General features: G+C 44.5%; 4 protein-coding genes across 6 annotated transcripts; 2 read left to right on the plus strand and 2 right to left on the minus strand.

Annotated features, from left to right (window-relative positions):
* The first annotated feature begins 3,257 nt into the window (after positions 1–3,257).
* On the plus strand, positions 3,258–4,577 carry LOC127292872 (uncharacterized). Its single transcript, XM_051322386.1, has 2 exons — positions 3,258–3,399; positions 3,516–4,577. The coding sequence occupies exon 2, from the start codon at positions 3,539–3,541 to the stop codon at positions 4,232–4,234; it is 696 nt and encodes a 231-aa protein (XP_051178346.1). The 5' UTR covers positions 3,258–3,399; positions 3,516–3,538; the 3' UTR covers positions 4,235–4,577.
* Positions 4,578–6,239: 1,662 nt separating this feature from the next.
* LOC127292873 (autophagy-related protein 16) lies at positions 6,240–9,497 on the minus strand. 2 transcript variants are annotated; one of them, XM_051322387.2, is made up of 5 exons: positions 9,383–9,497; positions 9,143–9,275; positions 8,637–8,818; positions 8,348–8,543; positions 6,240–7,721 (listed from the first exon to the last, which is right to left on the minus strand). In XM_051322387.2, exons 2-5 carry the CDS (start codon positions 9,269–9,271, stop codon positions 6,663–6,665), a joined length of 1,566 nt encoding a protein of 521 aa, XP_051178347.1. In that variant the 5' UTR covers positions 9,272–9,275; positions 9,383–9,497; the 3' UTR covers positions 6,240–6,662. The 2 variants fall into 2 exon arrangements, with proteins under 2 accessions (XP_051178347.1, XP_051178348.1); XM_051322388.2 differs by having other exon boundaries at positions 9,366–9,483.
* A 138-nt stretch (positions 9,498–9,635) lies between these two features.
* On the plus strand, positions 9,636–18,840 carry LOC127292875 (ATP-dependent RNA helicase SUV3, mitochondrial). Of its 2 annotated transcripts, none has more exons than XR_007845409.2 (17): positions 9,636–9,940; positions 10,946–11,063; positions 11,392–11,513; positions 11,594–11,784; positions 12,001–12,141; positions 13,113–13,235; positions 14,321–14,398; positions 14,920–15,088; positions 15,211–15,323; positions 15,448–15,528; positions 16,006–16,071; positions 16,286–16,350; positions 16,477–16,522; positions 16,609–16,725; positions 17,542–17,633; positions 17,722–17,818; positions 18,362–18,840. XR_007845409.2 is itself a non-coding variant. In XM_051322389.2 (17 exons), exons 1-17 carry the CDS (start codon positions 9,886–9,888, stop codon positions 18,399–18,401), a joined length of 1,722 nt encoding a protein of 573 aa, XP_051178349.1. In that variant the 5' UTR covers positions 9,637–9,885; the 3' UTR covers positions 18,402–18,840. The 2 variants fall into 2 exon arrangements, 1 of the variants encoding a protein (XP_051178349.1); XM_051322389.2 differs by having other exon boundaries at positions 9,637–9,940; positions 17,714–17,818.
* Positions 18,841–19,803: 963 nt separating this feature from the next.
* On the minus strand, positions 19,804–22,743 carry LOC127292876 (uncharacterized). The gene has a single exon (XM_051322390.2). The coding sequence runs from the start codon at positions 22,280–22,282 to the stop codon at positions 20,594–20,596; it is 1,689 nt and encodes a 562-aa protein (XP_051178350.1). The 5' UTR covers positions 22,283–22,743; the 3' UTR covers positions 19,804–20,593.
* Between the last annotated feature and the right edge of the window lie 2,763 nt (positions 22,744–25,506).

The raw sequence follows: 25,506 nt of genomic DNA on the forward strand, positions 1-25,506 counted from the left end.
GTTAACTTCATAATCTACAAGAGATCACAATCATAGCCTACGCCAAGTACTACACGATGCACACACTGTCACCATTACACCGTGCAGGAGGAATAAACTACTTTAATAACATCACTAGAGTAGCACACAGATAAATTGTGATACAAAACACATTGCAATCATAAAGGGATATAAATAAGCACTTCACTATGCCATTCATAACAGTGAATAAGTATTCTGTGAAATATAGCCTAAGAGACCCACACGGTGCACACACTGTCACCTTTACACACGTGGGACAAGGAGTCTCCGGAGATCACATAAGTAAAACCCACTTGACTAGCATAATGACATCTAGATTACAAGCATCATCATATGAATCTCAATCATGTAAGGCAGCTCATGAGATTATTGTATTGAAGCACATAGGAGAGAGATTAACCACATAGCTACCGGTACAGCCCCAAGCCTCGATGGAGAACTACTCCCTCCTCATGGGAGACAGCAGCATTGATGAAGATGGCGGTGGTGTCGATGGAGAAGCCTTCCGGGGGCACTTCCCCGTCCCGACGGCGTGCCGGAACAGAGACTCCTGTCCCCCAGATCTTGGCTTCGCGATGGCGGCGGCTCTGGAAGGTTTTCTCTGGTTTCATCGAACGTGGTAGGGTTTTCGCGACGGAGACCTTAAGTAGGCGGAAGGGCAGCCTCGGAGGGGGCCTGGTGGGCCCACACACTAGGGGGCGCGGCCCCCCCTCTGGCCGCGCCAGGGTGTTGTGTGGGGCCCCCAGGGCTCCCCTCTGGCGGCTCTCGGGTGTTCTGGAAGCTTCATGCAATCCTAAGATGTTGGGCGTTGATTTCGTCCGATTCCGAGAATATTTCCTTACTAGGATGTCTGAAACCAAAAACAGCAGAAACAAAGAATCGGCCCTTCGGCATCTCGTCAATAGGTTAGTTCCGGAAAACGCATAAATATGACATATAATGTGTATAAAACATGTAGATATCATCAATAATGTGGCATGGAACATAAGAAATTATCGATACGTCGGAGACGTATCAGCCCATAACTCGAAGAATAAGGAGATTCGGAAGCCCAAGTTATTATTAAGGAAAGATAAATTTGTATTATGAAATATCACTTGTAATCTTGCGGGACGGGTTGGAAACCCTCCCGGAGTTTGTAACTTGTGTATTACGAAACCCTCGGCTCCGCCTCCTATATGAGGGGGAGTCGAGGGACAAAGAGATGATCGATTCATTGTTCATGCAACCCTAGTTTTCATAATCGTCGAGTACTTTTCGGCTGAAACCTTCGAGATCTACTTGCCCTCTACTTCCGACTAAAACCCTAGCCTACAATCTGTAGGCATTGATAAGTTAATCCCTTGTCAATTGGCGCCGTCTGTGGGGATTAGAGGTGTCAAGGATCTGATCTCGATGGCACGTTCAAGATCATCGATTTCATCGGTAGCAAGCAACGCCATGGACAGAGGTAAACATATCGAAACAGATCGAAACTGGTCTCGTTGAAGGAGTTATGTCGTAGAGGTAATAATAAAGTGTTATTACCTATCTCCATTTTTTATGATTTAAGTTTGTTTTCTTATGTTATGACTGCTACGTGTCTTGAATATGAGGTTCAAAGCAAAACTCGTAAGAACTTGTGAAGAAACAAACAGAGAAGTGTTCCTAGTCCCGCCTCTAGGACTAGCTCATGTGTTGTTTGGTGATCATAGGCATGGTTAGCTGCAACAAAGATACCCACAACAATAAGAGTACATTGGTAGGAAGAACAATGGTACTGAACTGATCCGGTTAATATTGATATACTATGAGATGTTATGCCTTGTTAATAGTAGTGTCTTAAGTGTTATCTTATGAAACAAGTCATTAGACGTTGAGAATATCAACTAATATTCACTCCGTAAGATATGTATTTGCTTCCATTAGAAGTCTACTGTAATTGGATATTAGAAAGGCGGCACTCATATATGTTGAAAAGAATGTTTGATGACTTGTTGATTCAAGATTGTGAATTGCTCCTACGGAATAAAGGAAGAGGGTCCTGTCTCGGTACTACTATGTCATCAAATAGTATGGCAAGACACTTTTGTAATGTGAATTACAAGGACATCTTAATACGATACGAGAAAGGGAATGAAACCGGATCGAGGTTGACGGGTATAGTGATCAAGAGTTGAATCACAAGGATACATAAAGTCGGATATTCATAATATCGCGGAGCAATGGGATTGATACTAAAGATATCATGAAGGTTACCCGTGCACACATGGGAGCGCATATGGATGTCACGATCCCGCTATTAATTATTGATCCGAAAGAGTTTTGGAGTCATGACTGTGAGTAATCGAACCTACTTGGGTCACATGCTAAATGTTCTCCGGTCTGAATAGTACTTGACGCGTTTATTATATATGGTATGTGGTTGAGAGAATGTCTAGAATAGTTTCGGCGACATCGAAATAGTTTTGGTGGAGTAGTCATTTCGGTATTATCGACATGGCTCCGGAGGGCGGAGGCACATCAGAATTGATCTGACACTAAATACGAGAGAGAAACATTATCGGGAGTGTTTCGGTATCTTTGGAATGTTCTGAAGTGATCGAAGTAATTTGGGAATTTTACGAAATTGTTTCGGGAAATTCTGGGAGGGAAAATTATGAAGGTGTCAGCGAAGGCCCCTCATATTCGTAGACAGTTGAGCGGTCAAAATCGTTTGCGAAAGTTTGCCCCATCACACATGATTTCTGAAAACCGTGTGCGTCGTAGAGGCGCATCGCGCACCCTTGCATTGTGATGGTAATATTTATATTTCAGCGCCGCTGTGTGAAGGCTTATTTTGTACTAGTGATGGGCGTTCTCGCAAAAGAAAGGAAATGGACCAATCATCAGATCTTTTATTTTTTAGACCAATTCATCTGATCTTTTATTTTCAGATTTCTGTTGAATCTTGTTTATAGTACTACGAAGGGATCAATGATTGAATCTTGGCGACCGGGCACCGGCGAATTGGCCGGACGCCGGTGCACCTCCCATAGGTCGACAGCAAATCCACCTGCCATTCAGCACCCTAGCGCTCGGCCGATGGAATCTGCATAGCGCTAATCGGGTACGGTTCGTCATCACCCACACGCGCCCAAATTACAGAACCCGACGCCGTGGCCAGTGAAAACCGAAAACGATCGGGAAAATTATAATTTTTGATAAGTAAAACTGACGATAAGGACGTGCGGTTTTGGAGGCGAGCACACAGTGACATCACCCGAGAGAGCAGCTGGGAGCCCTTCTTTAAGATCACCACCCGCCCCCCGTTGCCCTCTCCCACACCCCTCTTCGTCTTCTTCTCGCCCGGCGGTTTGTGCCCAGTGGTGTGCCCTCACACTCAAGAGCGAACCGTAGGTAATAATTGAGCAGCAATTCCCTTGTTTCTTTGCTCTGTTCTCGGAGCTGCTCGATCGGTGGTTCTTCCCGAGATTCAGGGACTGAATTGTTCTCTTCTGTGTGCGTGCGTGCAGAAGAGCAAAGCTTCCTTCTTGCGATGTTTCTGAGGTCCAAGTTCCAGGAGATGATCCTGAGGAGGAGGTCCAGATCGATGAGCGGCGCGCAGCACGCCGGCGACCCGTCCCCGCCGTCGCCGAGGCTGCTGCACTCGGCGTCCCTCCCCGCCGGCAGCTGCGCCACGGCCGGGAGCCCCCAGCGCGACTCCTACTCCATGAGCCCGACCTCCGTGCTCGACGCCTCCGCATCCTTCGGCTCGCCCGCCGCCGGCGCCGACGTGGGCAGCGGCAGCATAAGCAAGCGCCGGCCTTGGTGCGACGGGTGCGCGGGCCCGCACGGGCTCGCCGACGCGCTCGACTGCGCGCACGACGGGCGGGAGCGGAGGCGGAGCATCCTCGCGGGCCGCGTCAAGGCGCAGGCGCCGGCCCTGGTCCGGTCCAGCTCCCTCGACCGCCGCGTCGAGTTCGGGGTCAAGAACAAGAGCTCCTGGCTGCCGCTGCGCGCCGGCGGCCGCGCGGCGCACAAGGAGGAGGCCGCGCCCGCGCCGGACGAGGTGGAGATGGAGCCGTCGTCCGAGGACTACACCTGCGTCATCTCCCGCGGGCCCAACCCGAGGACGGTGCACATCTTCGGAGACCGCGTTGTGGAGGACGACCACCGCGAGACCTCCCCGCGCCAGATAGCAAACCTGCCGCCGGCGACGACTCGTGGAGACAGAGGCTTCTTGAGCCTATGATGCCATCCATAGCAACTTGATGATCCATGCTTTTGCTTCGGTCGGTAAAGTACTGCTAAGTCTCGGTGATGCTGCCAATCTTGTCGATTTCTTCTTCTTTATTATTAGTTCTTCAATCTTGATGGGATGATCAAGTAGACGCTTCTTGGATCAGACGACGATCATTATTACATAGGCTTCTTGCTTGGTCACATGATCAAACAGAGATGGGTTTTGTCTGTAATAGAAATTCTTTCCTCCAGATGAGCACATGTTTGTACTACCAGAGTTCTTGTGAGATCCGAACATGTAAATTAGCTGCTGAATTGAAATGAACTACTAGAAGTATGAAAGATTTACTGAATTCCTTGGTTTGCATTTCTACTACTACTTCCAGAACTTCTGATCAAAGAATTTTTCCAAAACTGGGTTCTTGGTTTGCTTTGCTACTACTGCTTCCAGAACTTCTGATCAAGAAGAATCTGAGAACATTTTCCCATGAAGCTAGTTGCAATCAAGCTAGCAAGCTAGGCGATTCTACTCTGCAAGATGATGAAAGATGCACTGAATTGCTTGGTTTGCATTTCTACTACTACTTCCAGAACTTCTGATAAAAAAAAAAATCCAGAACTGAGTTCTTGGTCTACTTTGCAACTGCTTCCAGAACTTCTGATCAAGAATCTGGAAGAACATTTTCCAACGAAGCTAGTTGCAATCAAGCTAGCAAGCTAGGCTATTCTACTCTGCAAGATGATGAAAGATGCACTGAATTCCTTGGTTTGCATTTCTAGCACTACTTCTAGAACTTCTAATCAAAGAATTTTCCAGAACTGAGTTCTTGGTCTGCTTTGCAACTGCTTCCAGAACTTCTGATCAAGAATCTGGAAGAACATTTTCCAATGAAGCTAGTTGCAATCAAGCTAGCAAGCTAGCTCGGCTACTCTACTCTGCAAGATGCTGCATCTCCACCAATAATTGGTGGTTTCTAGCAGCAGTGTCACAGAAAAGAGAGCCCCAAATGATTGATGTCCCCTGGGCAGGCCACTTGAAGGGTGCCTTGTCCTAGTCAGGGGCCCGGATTTGGCAAACGGTTGCAGCGACCCACTGTGTGCGGTGGGCCAGGTGCCCCCTCGTCTCATCTGATCCGATCGATCTCGAGCGAGGATGGACTTGGTGCTTCAGCTTCTTTTTCGTGACCACGATGGCCTTGATGCCCACTCTCTCAACCTTTTCTTCTTTTTTCTTTCCTTCTTTTTTCTTTCTGGTGATCAATGCACAATGCTATCAGCTGATGTGAACTGTGGTGGGTATCAGAGGGGTTTTCAATCCACTTTCTCGCGGGGCAGATCAAGAGGACCAGCAAAATCTGCTGTTTTATGATGAGCAACTGGACAGGGATTCTGGAGGAATTTAAGCTTCAGCTTCTGCTAGAATTTTCTTTGCGGAAATGTTGACTAGCTCATGTGTTTGTGGTTTGGATGGTGATCTGTTGATCATGGAGTGGTTGTTTCTTGGTAGCAAGACAATACAGTTTTACATGTGTTCACCGGAAACAGATTTTACTTGGTGCAATGAAGTTGTGCTGGTGTTCATGAGAAACATTTTTACTCGCTGTAAATACGAAGCATGAACTACATCATCAAACGAAACAAGTGTAGACGCTGCAACTGGGCAGAACCACATCTCTAGTCCAAATGAAACCCGATCTTTTACTTTTCACGAAATGCAAAAAACAGAACTTATCAAAATTCTAAGCTTGCTCTAAGCTCCAACATATTTACAGACCTGCAAGGGTACATGGATGATGCATACACATTCCTCTAGCAGCTTGCTGAGGCAAGGAATGAATGTCTCCAGGTTGAACAAGCATCTGACCTAATAGTCTGAGTGAATACAACATCAACATCTCACCTCAGAGCATCCATATATGCCTTGCCAAATCTCAGCTAAACCTGACAAGACAAAAATGAAGTCCCATACGAAGACACCAACTGCGGATAAAATTTAGCATATGCAGGCTACTTGCTTAGTTTCGAGAAAGCATCTAACCAATAAGCTCAGTACCATTTTCCTCGACGTTTACCAAGCTTTACTATCTTGGGTTACACACATCAACTAATTAGCCACCACAAGAAATGACAACCCGTAGGTGAACCAGCAAATGCACATGATAACACCTACAGAATCTTGAATTCTTTTTGCTGAAGACTTGCAATCCATCCGTTTTACCAGTAACAGATAGATGGCAGGGGAATCCCCTAAAGACATATGACAAAAGAAAGTGGGTGAACATGACATGCTGTCAGTTTTGATATTCACAACTGATTAGACTCTAACTAAGTCATTTACATGCAAACTAGCGTTCTCAAGAATACCGGTAAACAAGCACTAACATGCTGAAGTCAAGCTCGCCGCATCCTGGACTGGACGACCAAAGGAACCGCAGATCTCAAGCCCAGATATGAATATGATTCTTGTCAGCGGTGGCAAGAGGTCCATACCCGGACCATGCGCTTGAAACAACCGGTAACGAATGATGGCCCTCTAGGATGGCCAGCGGCTGCGGCGCATCCTTCTCATCCTTCGGCTTCGGCCATATGTAAACAGACCCATCAGAAGAGCCAGCCGCAATGCATTTCTCATCTGGGCTTATACAAGGTCTGCCCCAGCTGCCAATCACTCTGTTACCTGGGGCCCTGAGTGTTCCAGAATCCTCCACTAACACTGTTGGCATCCTAACATCAAAAAGCTTATGCACGTTCTCTCTTCCACTTGAAAGAACATAAGTTTTGCTCCGAGATACACAGACCGACGTGACATCAGTATGAGCACCCACTGTTGTGGCTGAGGATTTTCCAGTGCGGATATCATGGAACTGAAGGCTTCCATTCCTATGACCTGAGCAAATGGTATCGCCATGGATGAAAACTAGCGAGTTGGGGTTGCTTGCTGACATTATGGTGCTTTTACAGAAGCCAGTCTGGAGATCCCAAATCTTGATAGTACGGTCACTGGATGAACTCGCAATAACCAAGCTTTTCACCCAGCTTGCATCTACAGAAGAAACACTTTTTGTGTGACCAGTCAGAGTGTGACGAGGACGCCCCCCATTAGCTTCCCATACGAACAGCTTGTTAGAGCTACACGCGGCAATTACAAACTTGTTATCATTGGTCACAGCAAGATCATTGACAGACCCCAAGCAACCCTGTAGGGTGGAGCTCAAAGCACCAGTATGTGCAGACCATATCTTGACAGTTTGATCCTGGCCACCACTGATTAGCATGTCTGTGTTATTCTGGAATATTATAGATCCACACCCACCCTCATGAGCACGGATGGTGATTCTGGGTGCAGATGGGATTGGTGTTTCAATGATGTCAATGTACCCTGCTTCGGATCGACGAATGATGCCATCAGCTTCTTGTTCTGCATGGTGTTGCATTCCACCAGCGCCAAGCCCAGCTGCCTTTAGCTTTAAGACCATCTCCTCATACATCGCATTGGCCTGAACAATTTTATCCACAGCATGTAAAGCAACAGTTTTTTGGTCATACACACTAATACTACGACCACAATTATTGATTTAAAACATACTACATAAATAATATATCTCTGACAGCTAAACAACCATAACTCCATAAGCAACTTGGTTCTTCTATTTCCACTCTTGTTCCAGGAGTGAAAGAGTTTGAACATTACATACAATTCAGAAAAGGGTCGACCTTCCCGGACCACTTGTCCAGTTTGAAATGATCAAGGGGCAAATATTTGAGGACTGCTACTGTAAAACAGTAATTTACAAGGAGCACCAAGGTTATTGTGTAAACTTATAAATCTGAAGCATTTTAACAATAAAAATTGACATATAATGGGAAGCGAAACATAGTACGCCAAGTGTCTTGTGTTAGTATCATGGTAAGCTTGCTGGTATTTGAACTTTCTAATTGCAGATCCACTGAGAATTCGTAAGGAAATATGAATTGCTAATAGGTGACAACAATTTTATGTACTGCATTAGTGAGACTACCAGGTGCTAGAAGGCAAAGCTTAATGCTTAAACAGTTCTCAATTTGTATTACCTTATATACTGGAAAGGTGAAACCTTAGCAATAAAAAGAGACAACAGGGTACCTCGTTAAGCTTCTCTGCCTCCACCATCTTCGCTTGCATCAGCCGCTCGACGAGCTGCGTGTTCTCATTCTCCACACCTTTCAGTTTCGCTAGCGCCTGCTCAAGCTCAGCTTTAGCCGCCTGGTGCTCCTGAATTAGAAGCTCTAAAGCATTCGTCTTTTCTTCAAGCGATTGCTTTAGCTGTACGTTTTCTTCGCTGCAAAAGTCCCATACGAACATCAACGGCAATGTTCTCCACCACGGCCACACTCAATAAACAGCACCACAAACTATCCACCACATTCAGTACCTAGTCTGCCCAAGTTCGCTCTGCAAAGTCGGAATGAGCGCCTCCTTCTCCTTGAGCAGCGCTTTCAACGCTTTCAGCTCTTCTATCAAGGTAACCAGCTGCTCGGACGAACGGGAATGCGCCTTGTAGAGATGTTGCAGCTCCAACTCGTACTTCTCCGCCTTTTCTTTCCACTCCAAGGCCTACAGAAGGGGGGTCAGAAAACCAATCGCTACACAAAGAAGACACCACAGAGGTTCCACATACAGTACATGAATTAGTACAACTTTTTTGGTGGATTGCTAAGCTAAATTATTCGGCATTTTGGTTACTCCGTATTTAGCAACAGTCGGATGGAGAAATAATAACAAGCTTCACGCAGCCGACTCCACCGGCATTCCTTTTCAGACCCTACATGGACTCCATATGGCTCGAATGCGTGTTCACTAGTTATGCCAAAGTGTCTCGATTCGATCGAAGCTCGCAAGATCAGTAATAAGGGGAGACTAGGGAGATTGGTGGTTTACCTGGGCGGCGAAGGGGCGATTGAGCGCCTCGATGGCGGGGCGGTGGGCATCCACCTCCACGGCATCCCGCCGCCGCAGCTTCCGCGTGACCCTCCCGATCGCCGCCATGGCGGCCTTGGCATCCGCCATCGTCCTGCACCACCACCAACAACAACGACTAAATCACTAACCCTCGAGCAGAACTACGAAGGGAGCGCGGATTAGCTCCTTCGCTCGAAGAAACCTCAAAGCGTGGATTACTCCGGCGGCGGCGGCGGAGGTCGCGTGTCCCCGGCGGCGTGGCGTCGCGGGGAGGGCGACTTGGGTTGAGACGAGGAAGAAAGAGAAGAGGAACGAGACCCAAATTGGCTGGCGTCCGGGCCCGATTGGATATGGATTGGAGCTGGACTTGGGCCGAGTCTGATACGTGTTGGGCTTGGGCCCAAGCGAATTGGGCCCATTTCAAGAGCGAGTTGGGCCGAGATGTGGATGGGAATGGAATATTCCGGCCTTGGCGACCACGCGACGAGAGTCGAGAGGCATCTCCGCCACCCACGCCGCCTCGCTTCCCGGCGAAAGCCACGGCCGCCGCCTCCGCCGTTCCTTTCCTTTCCTCCACGCCGCGTGCTCCGCAAGCAAGCGCATTGGCGACCTTCCCCTCCCCCCTCTGCATCGCCGCCCGGGCTTGAGCTGGTGCGTCGGTCGCCATCTGAATCGTGCCATCGAGGGGACACGGACGGAAGGAAGGAAGCGGGCGGCTCGCGATGGCGGCTGCCGCGATCCTGCGCCGGAGGGCGCTCCCGTCGTCGTGCCTCCATGGTCAGTGCCCGCTTTCACTTATGGCCTGTTTGTTTCCTGTGCGTGCCTGTTTCCTGGCGTTTCATGAGCTGCAGTGTGTGTCCCGCGCGCACCTGCACGGTGTGTGTTCGGCGGAATGCCAAAAGCCAGGCGCGCGGTATGCGGCATTAGTGGTGTCGCCGATCAGTATCCATTTTAAGTTCAACCTCATTCTGCACGTTTGATCGGAGAAGGAGCAGTCGAGTCGGGGGAATGGGCTCCAATTGTTTGGGAAAATGAAAGAAATGGAGATACTAATTGTGGCTGTTGTGCTGATGAATAGACTACAAGTCTATAGCTATGGATTTACCTTTTTGTAGAGTACTGCCTTGGCTCCAGAATAGTTAAGGTTCTAGAAATTGTCCAACCAGACCTCTTTAACTTTGACCATTAATGTATCAAAGATTACCGAGGTTGTTCAAATGAATAATAATATTATTGCTTCATTATATCTTTCATCGAAAAAAAATTCAGGCTATGTAATCTTTTGTTTTCCTTATCAACATATTCATTTAGAAAATAATGTTTGTAGTTGCATCCTCGAGTCCGTGTCCGTATCTTAAAATGTCATTTATCTTGGAAGGGGGGAGTATAACCTTGTGTTCATATGGTAGTTACTGTTCGACGCACTGAGAACAATTCTATTTGGGGTGAACATGTCATCTACGGAAAGGCTGGAAGCCTGATTTATTGGGATTCAAACAATCTTACTCACTTCTGTAAACACGTTCAACTCCTAGTGCTATCGGTCGCACATGCAGCTTCTCCGCAGGCTTCTCCCCACCATGTTAGGTAGAAACACATAGTCAGATAGATGGCGCTTGCGGCTGTGCTTTAGTCACTTGCATTGTGATTGCTGATGTGGACTGTTATTTTGTATACTTACCTGCAATATGCTTTATTTAAGGTGTCAATAACTTTGGTTGGTTGGTCCATTGTACAGCTCTCCTTTTGCTAAGAATATTGGGTAACACTTTTCGTGTACAGATGTTTACATTCGCTGCCTTCTCTCCTATTCTGATCTACATTCCTCGGTCAATTCTGCCAATTTGAGATTTTGGAGGGGCTGCCACAACTCTGGGAAGATTGATTTGACCGATATGACGTAAGAAATCATTTTTTATTTCTAATCACCTAATATCTGTTTCCTCTACATATTCTTGAGGGATTCCGTTTAAAACAGTTGTCCTGTGCGGGATGCTGGTATTCCACATTATTCGTGTTCTAGTTTAAATGTGACAAATGTTGACACAACAGTGTTGCACATGTTATTTTAGTTTCAATTGTTTTCCTTAAGCAATCGCCATACCGAAGTGCATTGTAAGTCTTCAAAAGATTAGTTATGTGCCAAAATATTCTGTAAAATGCTCTTTGCTTTCTCATTTTCCACACAATAAAGACTTGATTAAGTTCTGTGCTATCTTGAATAACAGCCATCCTCATTTGTGGTACCCGAATGCCCGAGAAAAGAAGCGTAAGGTATTTTTACATGTTGGTCCTACAAACAGTGGGAAAACACATAATGCTCTCAAGCGATTAGAAGCAAGCTCTTCAGGTACTATTTTGATCAACCCAGTGAAACTGAAAGAGCATAAAGTTTTAATGACTGCTCTGAGTCCTAACCAAAGGCTGTAGGCGTGTACTGTGGACCTCTAAGATTGTTAGCGCGGGAGGTAGCAAAAAGATTGAACGAAGCTAGTGTCCCTTGTAACTTGACGACTGGACAAGAAAGGGAAGAAATTGAAGGTGCAAAGCATAACTCAGTGACGGTTGAGATGGCTGATGTGACAACTGAGTATCAGTGCGCTGTTATTGATGAAATTCAGGTATGTGAAGTGATCCACGTTTGCAGACTTGCTAGGAAGATGTATATTCATATTATTATTTTTTAAAGAAATGTCAATTTATATTACAGATAGACTTATCGAGCTAAATTTGTTTTTTACTAAACCATCCTACGAACCAATATATTCAACTGTTTATGAAGTATATTGTTTGGAATGATCCTCATAATTCTCATTTCATTTGCTTTGACTTAGTAGATGGTTGGCTGTAGAACAAGGGGTTTTTCATTCACACGTGCACTTCTGGGGCTTTGTTCAGATGAGCTTCATGTTTGTGGTGACCCAGCTGCTGTTCCTATTATTCAGCGATTGCTTGAAGCTACTGGTGATGTGATTACGGTAATTTAACCAAAACACACTTAATTTCTGATGATCATTGACATAGTATGTACCTTCTGCTACACATGATAGTTGTCAAATCAAATTGTATTAATGCTGCCAGTTATTTTCCTCTGCCGGGATAACGCACTAATTATATGAAACTGGATTTATTCACATGGACAGAGAACTGAGTCCTTCGTACAAGAGGAATAGAGACAGTGTAGCACTCCGCATATGTAGGATGAAACATTAGCAAACATCATGTTCGCATTTTTAAATTTATCCCAGTTCAGATAGTGATTTTGGTAGAACCAACTGCTCTACCCGCCCTAGGGCGTAGCTTGTAGGGGAAGGAGGGAGAGACGTGCGGGCGAGGCGGCGGACGCCGGCGGCAGGGCGCCGTCGTGCGCGGGCTGGAGAGGAGGAGCGGCGGCTAGGGTTAGGAGACCGACTCCTCAGGGAGTCGGCAATAATGAATATTATTATTGCTTGATTGTTTGCCTCGTTACAACCAGTATATAAAGAGCTAAAACCCTAAACTGATAATGGGATAAGCCCCTAATTGGGCCCACGGTTGGGCCCCCTCCTCACGTAACTAAGACCGGTCATAACAGATTTTTTTATAACTTATCATGTAGTACTTTCATACATATTTTCATGCGATGAAATCATGTAAATCATGGATAACAACACCAGTCTATCTTGGGCCTTTGCCCAGGATATGCTTTGTGTCCTGTTACTGGTGTTGTACCACGGATATTTTCCGAACTTATCCCTATTGTATCATAAGTTATGCTTTGGCACATACCACTTTTAAGCCTTTTTCCTGAAATTTAACGTGCAAGTGTGCAACCTTGCTGTAACAAGTAGTAACACTAATTTAGGACCTCTAAAATGAGAATTTTAGAAATTTGTCCTGCCCATCATGCTGGGCAGTACTTATTTTCAGGTTAATTCTACTGACATGTTGGGTCTATGTTGCCGACCAGGTTCAATATTATGAGCGACTATCTCCTTTAGTTCCTCTGAAGACTACACTTGGATCTTTCTCTAACATCAAGGAAGGGGATTGCATGGTAACGTTCTCACGGCATGAGATATATAAGCTTAAGGTTGGTATTCTTCAACGTATTATTGTAGCCATGCTTAGTTATTTGGGGAGCATACAATTATTATTTATCTGATTTGTTCGACATTTCCAAAAGAGTAAAACTACAGGCTCACACAAAAAATACTGAGAAAGTCTCGCTAGTTTGGGGAAAAATATCAGAAACTTGAATGTCAACTTTATTCAGCCTATCAGCCCAACTGGATCTCAGCATGTAAATTTGGAAATTAATAGACCCTTGTGTCCACCGGACTGTGGTCTCTTTGGCCTCTGGTAGCCGGAGGCAGCCTTCCCCCAAGAAGGAATTCCTCTTCGCCTCCTCCACCGAAACCCTTTACCTATTTGCTCTCTGTTGGCCTCCTCCGCCCCCTTCTCCATTCTTCTGGCACTGTTCCATACGAACGTGATTCCTTCTGCTGGAAACGCAAGGGTGGTTCGCTGCACCTTGTTGGCTATCCAGACAGAGAAGGAAGGGACAATTGCGATTTGTAATGGGTTTTTATGATAAATTTTGTGCTGTGGGGCTATTGTCTCACAGTTACAGGCCAAAAACAATTGCAATAGCAATGATAATTATGTTACAGGATAGATAGTCCCATTGATAACAGATTACCTGCCCACCTATTTTTCACAAATGCAATTTGATGAAACCTGTTTTTCTAGTTACCAATATCCAAAGTTCCAAACAACTTTTAGTTTTTCATAATACATTCTGATTGAGTATTCCAAAGAATTTTAAGCAGTAAAAATAAAAATGCAAACCCATGGCCTACTCAAAAGAAGAAACAAATAAGCCAGGGCCCCCAGTACTCCAGTGATAGAATCGCTACTACTGTCAAAAAAAGGATTTTTGTCCAGTGATTCTGCACTTCCTAGCCTAACCCAAGGAGAATTTGATGCTCATGGGGACGCTACTACTTACCATTGTTAGTTATACCCATGGTATGTGGCTACGTGCCCAGATACATGACAATGTTTTTCTTTTGAATAAAGAATACACGACACCGACGCATCATTATGTTGTTTTGCGGGCTAGATAAAGTGAAATCTGAAGTTTCATTCTTACACCGTGAATTTTGTCACATGCAGAAAAAAGTTGAAATGGCGGGAAAGCATCTTTGTTCTGTAGTCTATGGCTCTTTGCCGCCAGAAACTCGAACGAAACAGGTAATCTTTTTGCATTTGGTATTTCCTAGTATTGATATATACCTCATTGTCAATCATGTGTGACCTCATATAATAAGAAGTAAGGTGAAATGTCACACTTTCCATTTGAACATGCTGATATGCATACCAGCACACCTAGCTGAATATGGATTGAAAAATAAATATGTTATGTGATAGTTGAGTCACAACCATCTGAACCATAAAGCATTTTTACAATTATGTAACATGTATTATTAATGCTCCTTTAGATGCTTTGGAATTGAGCGTACTGTTCAATGTTAGGAAGATGGACTTTGAGTTACTATATTGTTTCTTTTTACCTGTTACGTTTTAAATCAGCACCCCTTTTTTCTGTTTGTATAATTTGTTGATGCAACACGCCCATAACTCTTAGCCAGAACTAACAGATTAGGAGTTTTGGCCGTATGCACTAAATTCATTTGTTTGTTTGTCATACTTTATTTGTGACAACGACATGATTGTTTGGATAAATTTTGTTAATCTGTTCCCTAAGCTTGCAGGCGACAATGTTCAATGATGAATCCAGTCACCTTAATGTGCTAGTCGCTAGCGATGCTATTGGAATGGGTCTTAATCTGAACATTTCTAGAATTATTTTCTCTACACTGAAGAAGTTTGATGGTGTCTGCACCAGGGAACTGACTGTGCCTGAGATCAAACAGATTGCTGGTATTATATTTGCTTCTTAATTGTTTTATCCCTAGCAAGTCTTTCTTCCGCTTATTGCACAGGCCTCTTGAGTCTTGAGGTGCAAGCTGAGCAAGTTCTGTGTCTCTCTTTTTTTTATGTAGGCAGAGCTGGGAGATATGGTTCTAAATTCCCAGTTGGCGAAGTTACGTGTCTAGATACTGAAGATCTCCCATTACTACATTCATCTCTGAAGTCACCTTCCCCCATTATAGAGGTAGTATCCACCCATTACTGTGCAACATATTGATTCCACCTGTTATATGATGAAACTTTCAGAAGCTCTGTATGAGTCACAGTTAGAAAAGCTAACCACAGATACTGCATTGTTTCATCTGCAGCGTGCTGGACTTTTTCCCACATTCGATTTATTGTCTGTGTATTCACGATTGCAGGGAACCGTCTTTTTGCACCCTATATTGGTAAGCTAAACATACCATATTTCTTGGTATTGAAATGCATTCATACTTTTATAACAGGTTAAGTGTCAATCGCATAGCTAAATATTATAGTAAGTCATAGTTCAATGATGATAGCAATTTGTTGTGCTATTTTGGATGGCACGGTAAGTTACGATGATATTGTGTAGCTATCAGAATATTCTAGCACTTGAGCTTCAAATTTTGGTTATTGTGGTTAGTGCGATCAACTATGCAGTCATATACAATTACTTCTATTTTATTTTGAGGTATATTGTTTTATTTGTTTGGACTTCATCTTGGCATTGCTTGCTTACAGATCACAACAAATGAAAGTAGAGTTTACTTTTTCTCTGTCACCTCTTGTTCAATAATGTCTGCCTTCCTATTAAATATATCTCAATGCTGTGTGCCTATATGCAGCTATTTCCCCGGTTAGGACTCAGGAATATGTTTTAACATTTTTCCGTTCTGCTGCAGGAACGTTTCTTGGAAAAGGCTAAACTGTCTCCAGATTATTTTATTGCTGATTGTGAAGACATGCTGGTATTTTATTTAATTGAATAATACATTTTTTTCTATGTTTGATCAAATGATATACAAGTTTACGTCTGGAAAATGAAAATAATTTCACGTGGGTGGAAAGTCAGACTGTGTGACCTGCCTCTTTTAAAAAAGGCAACAACTTAGCATTTATATATAAATCAATACTGCGAGATATAGTGACCTGTCTCACGTTTCTTCCTCCCACTGTTAACAGAAAGTTGCTGTTATTGTTGATGAATTGCCTCTTGGGTTGTACGATAAATACCTCTTTTGTCAAAGGTGATTTACTATGATACTAGATCAATCTATCTCTGTGTTATCATAAGACATTTTCTACATTCTCTCTGTTCTATGTCTGTTGTCAGTTCTCCGGTATCCTGACCACTTTCTGACACTTCATTGCAGTCCGGTAGATGTGAATGATGATATATCTACTCAAGGATTAACTCAGGCAAACATTGCTACCCCAATACTGTTAATTTCTATGTTTCTTGGGGAATTATGAAACAGTTGCACTGATTTTTTTTCGAGATGCAGTTTGCAGAAAACTATGCAAAGAAAGGCATTGTTCGACTTAAAGAAATATTTACACCTGGAACACTGCGGGTGCCTAAAACACACAATCAACTCAAGGAGCTTGAATCAGTTCACAAGGTTATTATATCTTTCGTTTCTCTAGTATAAATTATGTCAAAAGAGAATACTTGTAACTTGCCAGTCAATATCAACACTGCTATATAACTTGTCAGGGTTCTTCTGAACATGAATTAGTTTGTTCTTAAAGTTCATATTGTGCAAAGGCAGTAAACATGTGTTTGTGTGCATTGTCAGCTGCCTTCTATTCTGCATTCATACAAACCTTTTCGTGCTAATCTTAATGAAGTGGATTATCCCATAAGGTCCTAAGAAAGAGACATTACAATTAATGCACAAAAGGTTATTAAGGGAGTTTGCTGGTGGGTTGTTACTAGTATGATGTAATTACTGACCAGGATGCATTTAGCAGTTAGTATAGACTATCTTAGAGCCAACCACTTATAATTGATTCGAGTGCTGAGCCTAGAACTCCTTAGGAGATTATACTTCTCAAAACAATGGTGGATCCATAATTTAAAAGTTAGAGGAGGGACCCCTCATTTTTTTGTATAAAAGAAGCTAGTTGGTTGATATACGCCCCCTGTAGAGATTGGACCCCACTGCTCCGAAGCGTTGGACAATGCCCCCGCCACTGAGCTAGTACTCAGTTCTCTTGGATCCATAAATTCGTTTATTCTCTTGCATTGGGTCTTTGTGCATATAAGATACGGAGTACGCTTTTTTTTGTAAAAAGATTGGGCGACACTTCTGTTTCAGCCAACCATTTACTTCTGAAGAGTTTGCAGCAAGATTAATTATGTAGCTTCCATCTCGGTACACCATTTTCTTGAGACTAGTTCAGAAATGACATTAACGCATTTGTGATCGCTTCAGGTCCTAGAGTTGTATGTGTGGTTGAGCTACAGATTTGATGACTCTTTCCCAGATCGTGAACTGGCGGACTCCCAAAAGTCAATCTGCAGCATGTGAGCTCCATATAGAATTTATTTGTTTTCATCATTTTGTTCGTAAATAAATACTCTGGAGATCTAACTGGTAATGTCAGGTTGATAGAAGAATATCTTGAGAGGTCAGGATGGCAGCAACCAGGGCAAAGAAGGGCTTCGCCTAGTCTACGGAAATTAAGCCAAGAATATGATGCACCACAATTGTATGATATATCTCCTCCATAAATTTCAGATGTTATTTGCATTCGAAGAGGGGAAGTACTATGCTAGAAAAGTCCTTAGCTAATGAAGCCAGGTTTCTCAGCCTACTGAAGTTCTTACGAATCTGCACTTAACTCTGATCCCCCTTTTTAGATAAATATGGATGCTTAAAAACAGAACCTATCATGCATCTTTTACAAGCACATGTACTTAGCCATTCTGTTGATATTTTTCCCTTCACTGTTTTGCTTTGTGTTCGGTGGGAGGATGTACTCACTGACTTGACATAAACAGCGAGTTCTAGAGGCCTTTAAAAGTTTAGGGGTCATTACAATATGTTTTGCATGTCCTTCTCTTGCTTTCTGCCTCTAATGCAAGTTCTAGAAGGCACTTTTGCTAAACTCTCATGTCTTTTTACATCCACAAGAAAATGCTGTTACATAAGACCAGTATTTTAATATCATTTGCTTTCCTTTTTCTTAGAACAGTTTCTTTATGTGTCCTTCAAAAAACGTTGGAGTAACCATTTTGAGGTTAATGAACAGGAGCAAGTATTTTCCAGAAATTGATGCAAGATCAAAATAGAGGCTGGTACAACAAAAGGCGCATCAGCACATTCAGTCAATGTTTTGAGCAAACCTCCAGAGCATGCATCTGACCCTTCCTATTGGATACATGGTAAATGACAAGCAGTGATAATAACACTTCTGGGTGGCAGAGGATCTGTTTGGGCTCACATTTCACCGTGGTCATTGAAGTTGACCTGAAGCTTTCACCGTGGTCGTTGAAGTTGTCCTGAAGCTTTCACCGTGGTCATTGAAGTTGACCTGAATTACTCAGTGTGGCAGCACATAACATCTTTCATCCATCAGATTTTATAATTATTCTTTCAGTAGCACCTCATGTACCTAATACGAATGGAACTGTACATTGCAAGGCAAATCCTTTTTCCCAAGCAAGTTGGAACTGTACATTACAAAGTAAACAAAAAATGAGATGCAAGCGTGAAGAACCATTTGTCTTATTGCACGGCACTAACTTATTATATGCAAATTAGATAATCTGCATGTGTGTCTTGAATCTAGAGACAGCGTGGTTGTAACTTGTGTGGGATCAGAAAGACGTGAATGTCTCAGGGAATGGGTAAATATGTTGGCAGAACAGTTTATACGAAGTCTGAATGTTGTTCCATTGGTAGCTACACATATTATGATGTATACTTGTCCAGTTGCTTCTCTGTGAACAATCTACAGGGCTTGTGAAAGACATTGTCTCTTCTTTACAACGAAACTTTCACATTATATTTATATTGCTGATGTTGATGAAAATGTAGGTAGGGAGAAACAATGTTGTTGGTAGGGGTTCGATATATGTCCTTACTTTTTTCAATGTTCAAGAAATCGTTAATCTTAACTTATCGGTCAGCCTTAAAATGGAGATTAATCGCTTATCGGCCGATTAATCGATTTTATCGGTCGCCCATTTATCGACTTATTTTTTGTAAATCCTAATTTCCAGCACTAAATTTTCTATAATATGGTATGTCAAAACAATATTGGAGTATTGAGTAGAAGAATTACCTCGATTATTTGCATTTGAATCAATAAAAATAGAAAATTTGAGCTAATGCACAATTCTACAAGACCCATAGGACGAAAATATCGACAGCCATACCGAATTTCAGTGAAATTTCATTGACAACCGGCCAAAATATCGGTCACCAGAGTGAAAATCAGACGAAATATCAGCTCCCAGACAGAAAATCGGCCGATATATCGGTGCAACGATAAAAATTAGCCGATATGCTGAAATCTTATCGGTTACCACCCGATTCACGATAAATCGGGCGATAAATCGGTATCTCGGCCGATTCCTCGAACATTGCTTTTTTTCCTCGAACATGTTTTTGGGTATAATTTTATGCCGGAAGAACATTGGTATGTGCCAAAATTAACAAAGCTGAATCCAAACAAACTGCAAAGCTAGGTTAACAAGCGTGAAACGAAAACCTGAGTTAATATATAAAACAAAGGCAAACAAAAGAACCAAAAGAGATTTTGCCATATACTGCCAAAAGAAAAGGTCAACATGGGGGTCTTGCATGTTGAGGCACTCTCCTTGGGACATTGGCCCCTGTCAATTTCCATTGCACTGCCTCCAGCAGAAATGTCAATGTGAGGCCCTGGCAATCTGGAGCTCCCAATCAAACACGCAAGAATTGTGGTGCCGCCAGATGGTGAGGGTGATGAGTGAGTCAGTGAGTGAAGCCTCTTTGCGTTGGCGCCCATGCGCTCTGCCACTGTGTCCAGCCACCTGCGGAAGAGTCATCTCGTCAGATCCAGAAACCAAACTTGGCGGGCGAACACACATTCAGTTAACATGTGATATTGATTCCATGGAGGCATCACAGACAGAGGAGCATGGCGTTAGGTGCTGCAGCCCGTGCCAACCTGCCCGCCATCCAACAACCAAACATCGATCTGCCCCGACGAGTCAAGAGAAGATTTTGCACTTCAACAGCGCACAGCAATCCCAGCTCTGCCTCACAGAGGGGCAGCTCGACTGTCCCTGAGAAGAGCGTCTCATATGCAGATTTTGCCTGCACATTAAGGGCAGCGGCAAGCAGTCCTGCTCCGGCACTGAGCGAAAAGAAAGGTTCAGCATGCTCACCGCCACCAGGGCCGCTCAATAGCAGGATAATGACAACTGTGTTTCATGAACGGTTCGTTTCCATTTGTTCTAAGATTCATGACCACAAGTGTTTTGACAGTACAGAATCAATTTTGTGCAGCAGCAGCAGCATCCTTGCTCAAATAAGAGGAACCAGTGTGCTTCGCAGCAGCTGCCTGCACAATAAGAAGTTGAACCTTTTTCTTTGCTGAATGCAGATTCCCCTTATCAAGCTTCTCCATCACAAGATCAAATGTTTCTTGCTTCGGCGTAAATCCCTTCAGCACCATCTCCTCCAGAAACAGGCAAGACTGAGCAGGCTTCCCGTTTCGGCATAGCCAACTTACCAACAAGGTATAAGTGCTGAAATCAGGGGTGATGTCCTTTTTGAACATGTGGCATACCAGGAACAGAAGTATCTTCATCCATTGTTTTTTACAGCACAGCTTCAGCAATGGGGTGTATGTCTTTATGTCAGGCTTGCATGAATGAACCTCCATCTTAACCAGCAGCTTCAGGGCATTCTCTGCCTGAGAGTGGTCACAGGCAGCAGAAATCAAGGTGTTGAAGGTAGCGACGTTGGGGGGAACCCCAGTTCTGCACATCTCATCAACCATAGAGTTTGCATCCTCCAGTCTCCCTGCTCTGCCGAGTATATAAATGAGAGAGTTGTAGAAGGAAGCATCTGGGGCACAGCCATCCCTCTTCACCTTGTCAAATACATCCAAAGCTTCTTGCGTTCTTCCGGCCTTCCCTAGTGCGTGCATCACAATCGTGTATGTGATAACATTTGGAGGGCATCCACTGGTGCGCATCGTGTTTAAGATGGCGTAAACAGTCTGAAAATCTTTCTCCATGCAGTATGCTTCTATTAGGCTGGTGTATGTTATGACCGAAGGACTGAAGCCATGCTCCTCCATCTCCTTCATCGCATCACGAGCTTCGTTCAGCATCCGTGCCTTGCACCACCCATGGACCATCGTGTTGAAGCTACCCTCGTCGGGAGGTACCGTGCCCCTCAGCTCTTGGAACACGCCTCTTGCACGCTTCACGCTCCTCTCCTTGCACAAAGTGTCCAGGAGCACATTCATGGCCTTGGTGTCCTTCACAACACCAAACCGGTCCATCTTATTGAAAGCTTCTATGGCCTCGGTCCACCGGCTAGCCCCAGCAAGCCTCCTCATCACCTTTGTCATGGTTGCCAACGACACCAAACCCCCAGTCTCGTCCATCTGACTGACCAAGCCCCACATCAAATCAAACTGTTTGAACTTCCCCAGTACGTCAACCATCAGGTCGTACGAATCAGCAGCGTGGCAGTACCCTTCCTGAGCGCCTGCCCACATGAAGAACCCGAAGGCCGCCACCCAGTCGCTGCCAAACCTCCTCAGAATCTTGTCGACCATGCGGCCTGACACCCTGACGGGGCAGCAGTCCATGGCTATCACAATGGCCTCCGGAGACGCAAAGCGAGAGCTCAGGATCCTGCTCACCTCGTCGACGTCAGCCTCGAACTCGGCGTCCTCGTGGGAGGCGGGGGTCGAGCAGCCGGGGAGGATCGACAGCGGTCTCGAGCTGCCTCCGTGACTACGTTCCTCCACGGAAGCGTAGGTGATCGGGAGCACAAAGTCGTCGGTGTCGTTGTCGTCATCGATAGAGGCGACGTCCTTCTTTGGGTTCCTGAACCAGTCGGGCAGCCCGAAGCCTGCGGTGCAGAAGCATGACGCTGCGTGGTTGCCTTTAGGTGGCCGGTGCTTACGCGTCGGTGACAGGATAACCTGGCTGCACCGGCGCATTCTTCAGCTTGGAAGCCAGAACAGGCAAATCGTCGAGCACCTTGTCCGTGCGGCCACGCAGTACCGTGCTCTGCCACGAGAGCAGTGAAGGACCCACCGTCGGTGCTAATCGTGTCTCGGGCACGGGCTGCACGGGCTCCGGGCGGTGGACATATGGGATCCCACCGCCGTGGAGTAGGGGGAGCTTGGCGGCGACCCCCCGGGTGGCTGCGGCTGGGAAGGGAGGACTTGAGCGGGGGGAGGAGTCGTGAGTAGGCTGTGGTGGGCTGGTAGCCTAGACGCGGCGGGTGGGTGACTACGCAGCAGGTTCGGCGTGGTCTAGTCTCGCCGCTCTTGCGGCCGGCGGCGCAGGCTTGCAGTAGAGCACCCCGAGCAACACGAGCAACTTTGTTGCTTGAAGCCACGCGCCCGCCCTCCATCGCCCGAAGAGTTCTTTTAAATTCGACCCATTTAGAAGTAAGTCTTCTTTTTTTAAATTGCTTGTTTTTTTTGTAAAATCTTAATAAATTTGATGTTACAAGTCTGTGGTTTGACATGAAAATCAATTATCTGCGCTTGACTTTAGATGATTATAAGATTGTGTACTGGAAAAAGATGGGCTCGAAAACCTCGAAGATTTGTATGTTTCTTTTAAATTTTATTTTATAACCGTTGGAACAGCTCATGTATCTCTAGCATGTACTATTCGATAAAGATATCATGATATTGATGGTCAATAAAATCTGTATTGTGAAGTAAAAAATTGTTCACGTGTTGAAAATTTTGTTCTCACATGTTCATATCTATCTATTTAAATGTGCATATATATCTTACTACATTTGTCTAAAATATAAGACATGTTTGACTTTTATGGTCAACAACATGCAACTTTAACTAAAATTTCAGTTGTAATATACCTATAAAATTAGTATAGTGATATACTCAATGTCAATATTTCACAAGACAAATGCAGCCATACCATTTGTAGAATTATTAAACTTTAGTAAATATTTGAGGTCAAAGTCATGCATCAAACACTGTCACATCTTATATGTTGGGACATGGGGAGTAATAAAAGTTCATGAGTTGGAAAGTTGTTTCTATATGTGATTAAATAATATTCAAATAACATTCAAGTGTATTTATAGAAATGTTCATGTGTCTCTAAATAAATATTCATACGTAAAATTAAAAATATTCATACATAAAATAAAAATTATTCAAAGTACAAACATGTAGTGAAAGAAGAATGACAGGAAAACAGGTGAAAAAAATCAAGAAAACCCACAAAAAACATCAGAAAAAAGATAAACTTAAAAACTGCACGGGAAAACAGCTAACCAAAGAAAATCTGATGAAACCAGAGTAAACCACACAATCACAAGAAAACCATTCTAACAAGAAAAAAAAAGGAAACTGCTACGTAGCTTAAGAGGGCCACGCCCATGGAAAAACTTACCTAAGTTTGGCTCTACCCCTTCGTCTCTCACGACAGGAGGCCGAGGCAACACCTCCACCGCCCCATATCTCCGCTGGCATGAGAGTTGGTCTCCTCTCCCTCCGCTTGCCGTTCTCACGGCGCGAGGGAGGGGGCCTCACTCCTCCGTTATGGTGGTGGTGGGAGCGATGGTTGGGCGAATAAATCTGCCTCGAGTCTACTCCCACGCCAGCATCGACCTTCACGGCAGCGTATTGGAGTTGATGGCATCGAGTGCTTGTCGATTCTTCAGATCGGCAGCTTGGTCTTCTAGCATTTCTTCAGATCTGGCGAGATATATTTCTCGATGTGTCGTTGGCGTTCGTCGTTATGCACGGTGATGATGGGTGTCGTGCGAGGTGGATGCTCTAGATTAAAGATTTTTGTTTGGAGGTGGTGGATTTATCTTTATTCGTCGATTTCATCGATGGAATGAGGCAGATCTTGGTCCAAGGTAGCACAAGGATGTCCCCCGGTCGACGTGCCAACATGTGCCTCGCTGCTTGCAGCGGGCCTGTTCATTGACTCAAAAAGCCTCGTTGATGATGGTGTTTTTTTTTAGATCTGGCAACGGTGGAGGCTTGGCGCATCTTCCAATACACGTCTAGGCGGTGCTAGAGTTTGGCGATGGTCGCTAGCTTCAGTGAGTGCAGGAAACTCCAGGGATAGTTTTCTGCAAATTTTTCAGGAAGCTTATTTGATACATCTCAAATGTATCTACTTTTTCAAGCACTTTGCTCAAAGGTTTGCTCCCGAATCTCACCATACTTGGATAAAAACTGCTGAATCTGACGTTGTTTTTAGCAAAGTCTCGTTTCTGTCAGTTTTCGCAGGAAATAAAATCGGAGAAAAATACCAGGGGAGTTTTTCATCAAAATAGAGGGCCTGGAGCTTTGGATCACAAGAGGGGAGTCACGAGGCTCAAAAGGGACTAGGTGGCGCGCCCAATACCTTAGGGTGCGCCACCCAGGTCCTTTTGGCCCTCGGTTCTCGCCTCGCTTCCCCTTTCTTGTGGTGCCTTATATACCCTAAAACCTACCCTGCCAGAGGGAAGAGACGTTTCGCGAAACAGAGCGCCGCCGAGACCACGATCTTCATTTTGGGAGCCAGATTGTTCATGCTCTCCACCCCGGAGAGATGGATTTCAAAGGCATCTTCTTCATCATCACCGTCACCAGTGTCATCGTCAACCACCATGGACTCACTCTCCATCGCCATGAGTGAGTAGTTCTGTATAGGCCTAAGAGGTGGATGGGGTTTAGATGTTATTGATCATGTAATCATCCATATGTATCGAGATTTGAGGTGTTTGTCTAAAGATATTCTTGTATGAGTGTTGGTACAACTTTGATATGTCTAATGATTGTTACTATGGCCCAAGTGACATGATTTCAGTACTTGATGACGTTGGGACTCTGATGGCTCCCAAGTGCAGGAGATTGATACGCGTACAACACGCGTCCGTTGGGAACCCCAAGAGGAAGGTGTGATGCGTACAGCGGCAAGTTTTCCCTCAGTAAGAAACCAAGGTTTATCGAACCAGTAGGAGCCAAGAAGCACGTTGAAGGTTTATGGCGGCGGAGTGTAGTGCGGCGCAACACCAGGAATTCTGGCGCCAACGTGGAACCTGCACAACACAACCAAATTACTTTGCCCCAACGTGACAGTGAGGTTGTCAATCTCACCGGCTTGCTGTAACAAAGGATTAGATGTATAGTGTGGATGATGATGTTTGCAGAAAACAGTAAGAACGAGTATTGCGGTAGAT

The sequence above is a fragment of the Lolium perenne genome, chromosome 4 (assembly GCF_019359855.2).
Source record: "Lolium perenne isolate Kyuss_39 chromosome 4, Kyuss_2.0, whole genome shotgun sequence".
Taxonomy (NCBI): domain Eukaryota; kingdom Viridiplantae; phylum Streptophyta; class Magnoliopsida; order Poales; family Poaceae; genus Lolium; species Lolium perenne.

Coding starts and splice junctions, on each gene's coding strand:
- LOC127292872 (XM_051322386.1), top strand. CDS start 3,539: ATGTTTCTGAGGTCCAAGTTCCAGGAGATGATCCTGAGGAGGAGGTCC.
- LOC127292873 (XM_051322387.2), bottom strand. CDS start 9,271: ATGGCGGATGCCAAGGCCGCCATGGCGGCGATCGGGAGGGTCACGCGG. Junction 8,819..9,142: donor ATCGCCCCTTCGCCGCCCAG/GTAAACCACCAA, acceptor CCCCTTCTGTAG/GCCTTGGAGTGGAAAGAAAA. Junction 8,544..8,636: donor AGCGAACTTGGGCAGACTAG/GTACTGAATGTG, acceptor GGACTTTTGCAG/CGAAGAAAACGTACAGCTAA.
- LOC127292875 (XM_051322389.2), top strand. CDS start 9,886: ATGGCGGCTGCCGCGATCCTGCGCCGGAGGGCGCTCCCGTCGTCGTGC. Junction 13,236..14,320: donor ATGAGATATATAAGCTTAAG/GTTGGTATTCTT, acceptor TGTCACATGCAG/AAAAAAGTTGAAATGGCGGG. Junction 16,726..17,541: donor AGCTTGAATCAGTTCACAAG/GTTATTATATCT, acceptor TGATCGCTTCAG/GTCCTAGAGTTGTATGTGTG.
- LOC127292876 (XM_051322390.2), bottom strand. CDS start 22,282: ATGCGCCGGTGCAGCCAGGTTATCCTGTCACCGACGCGTAAGCACCGG.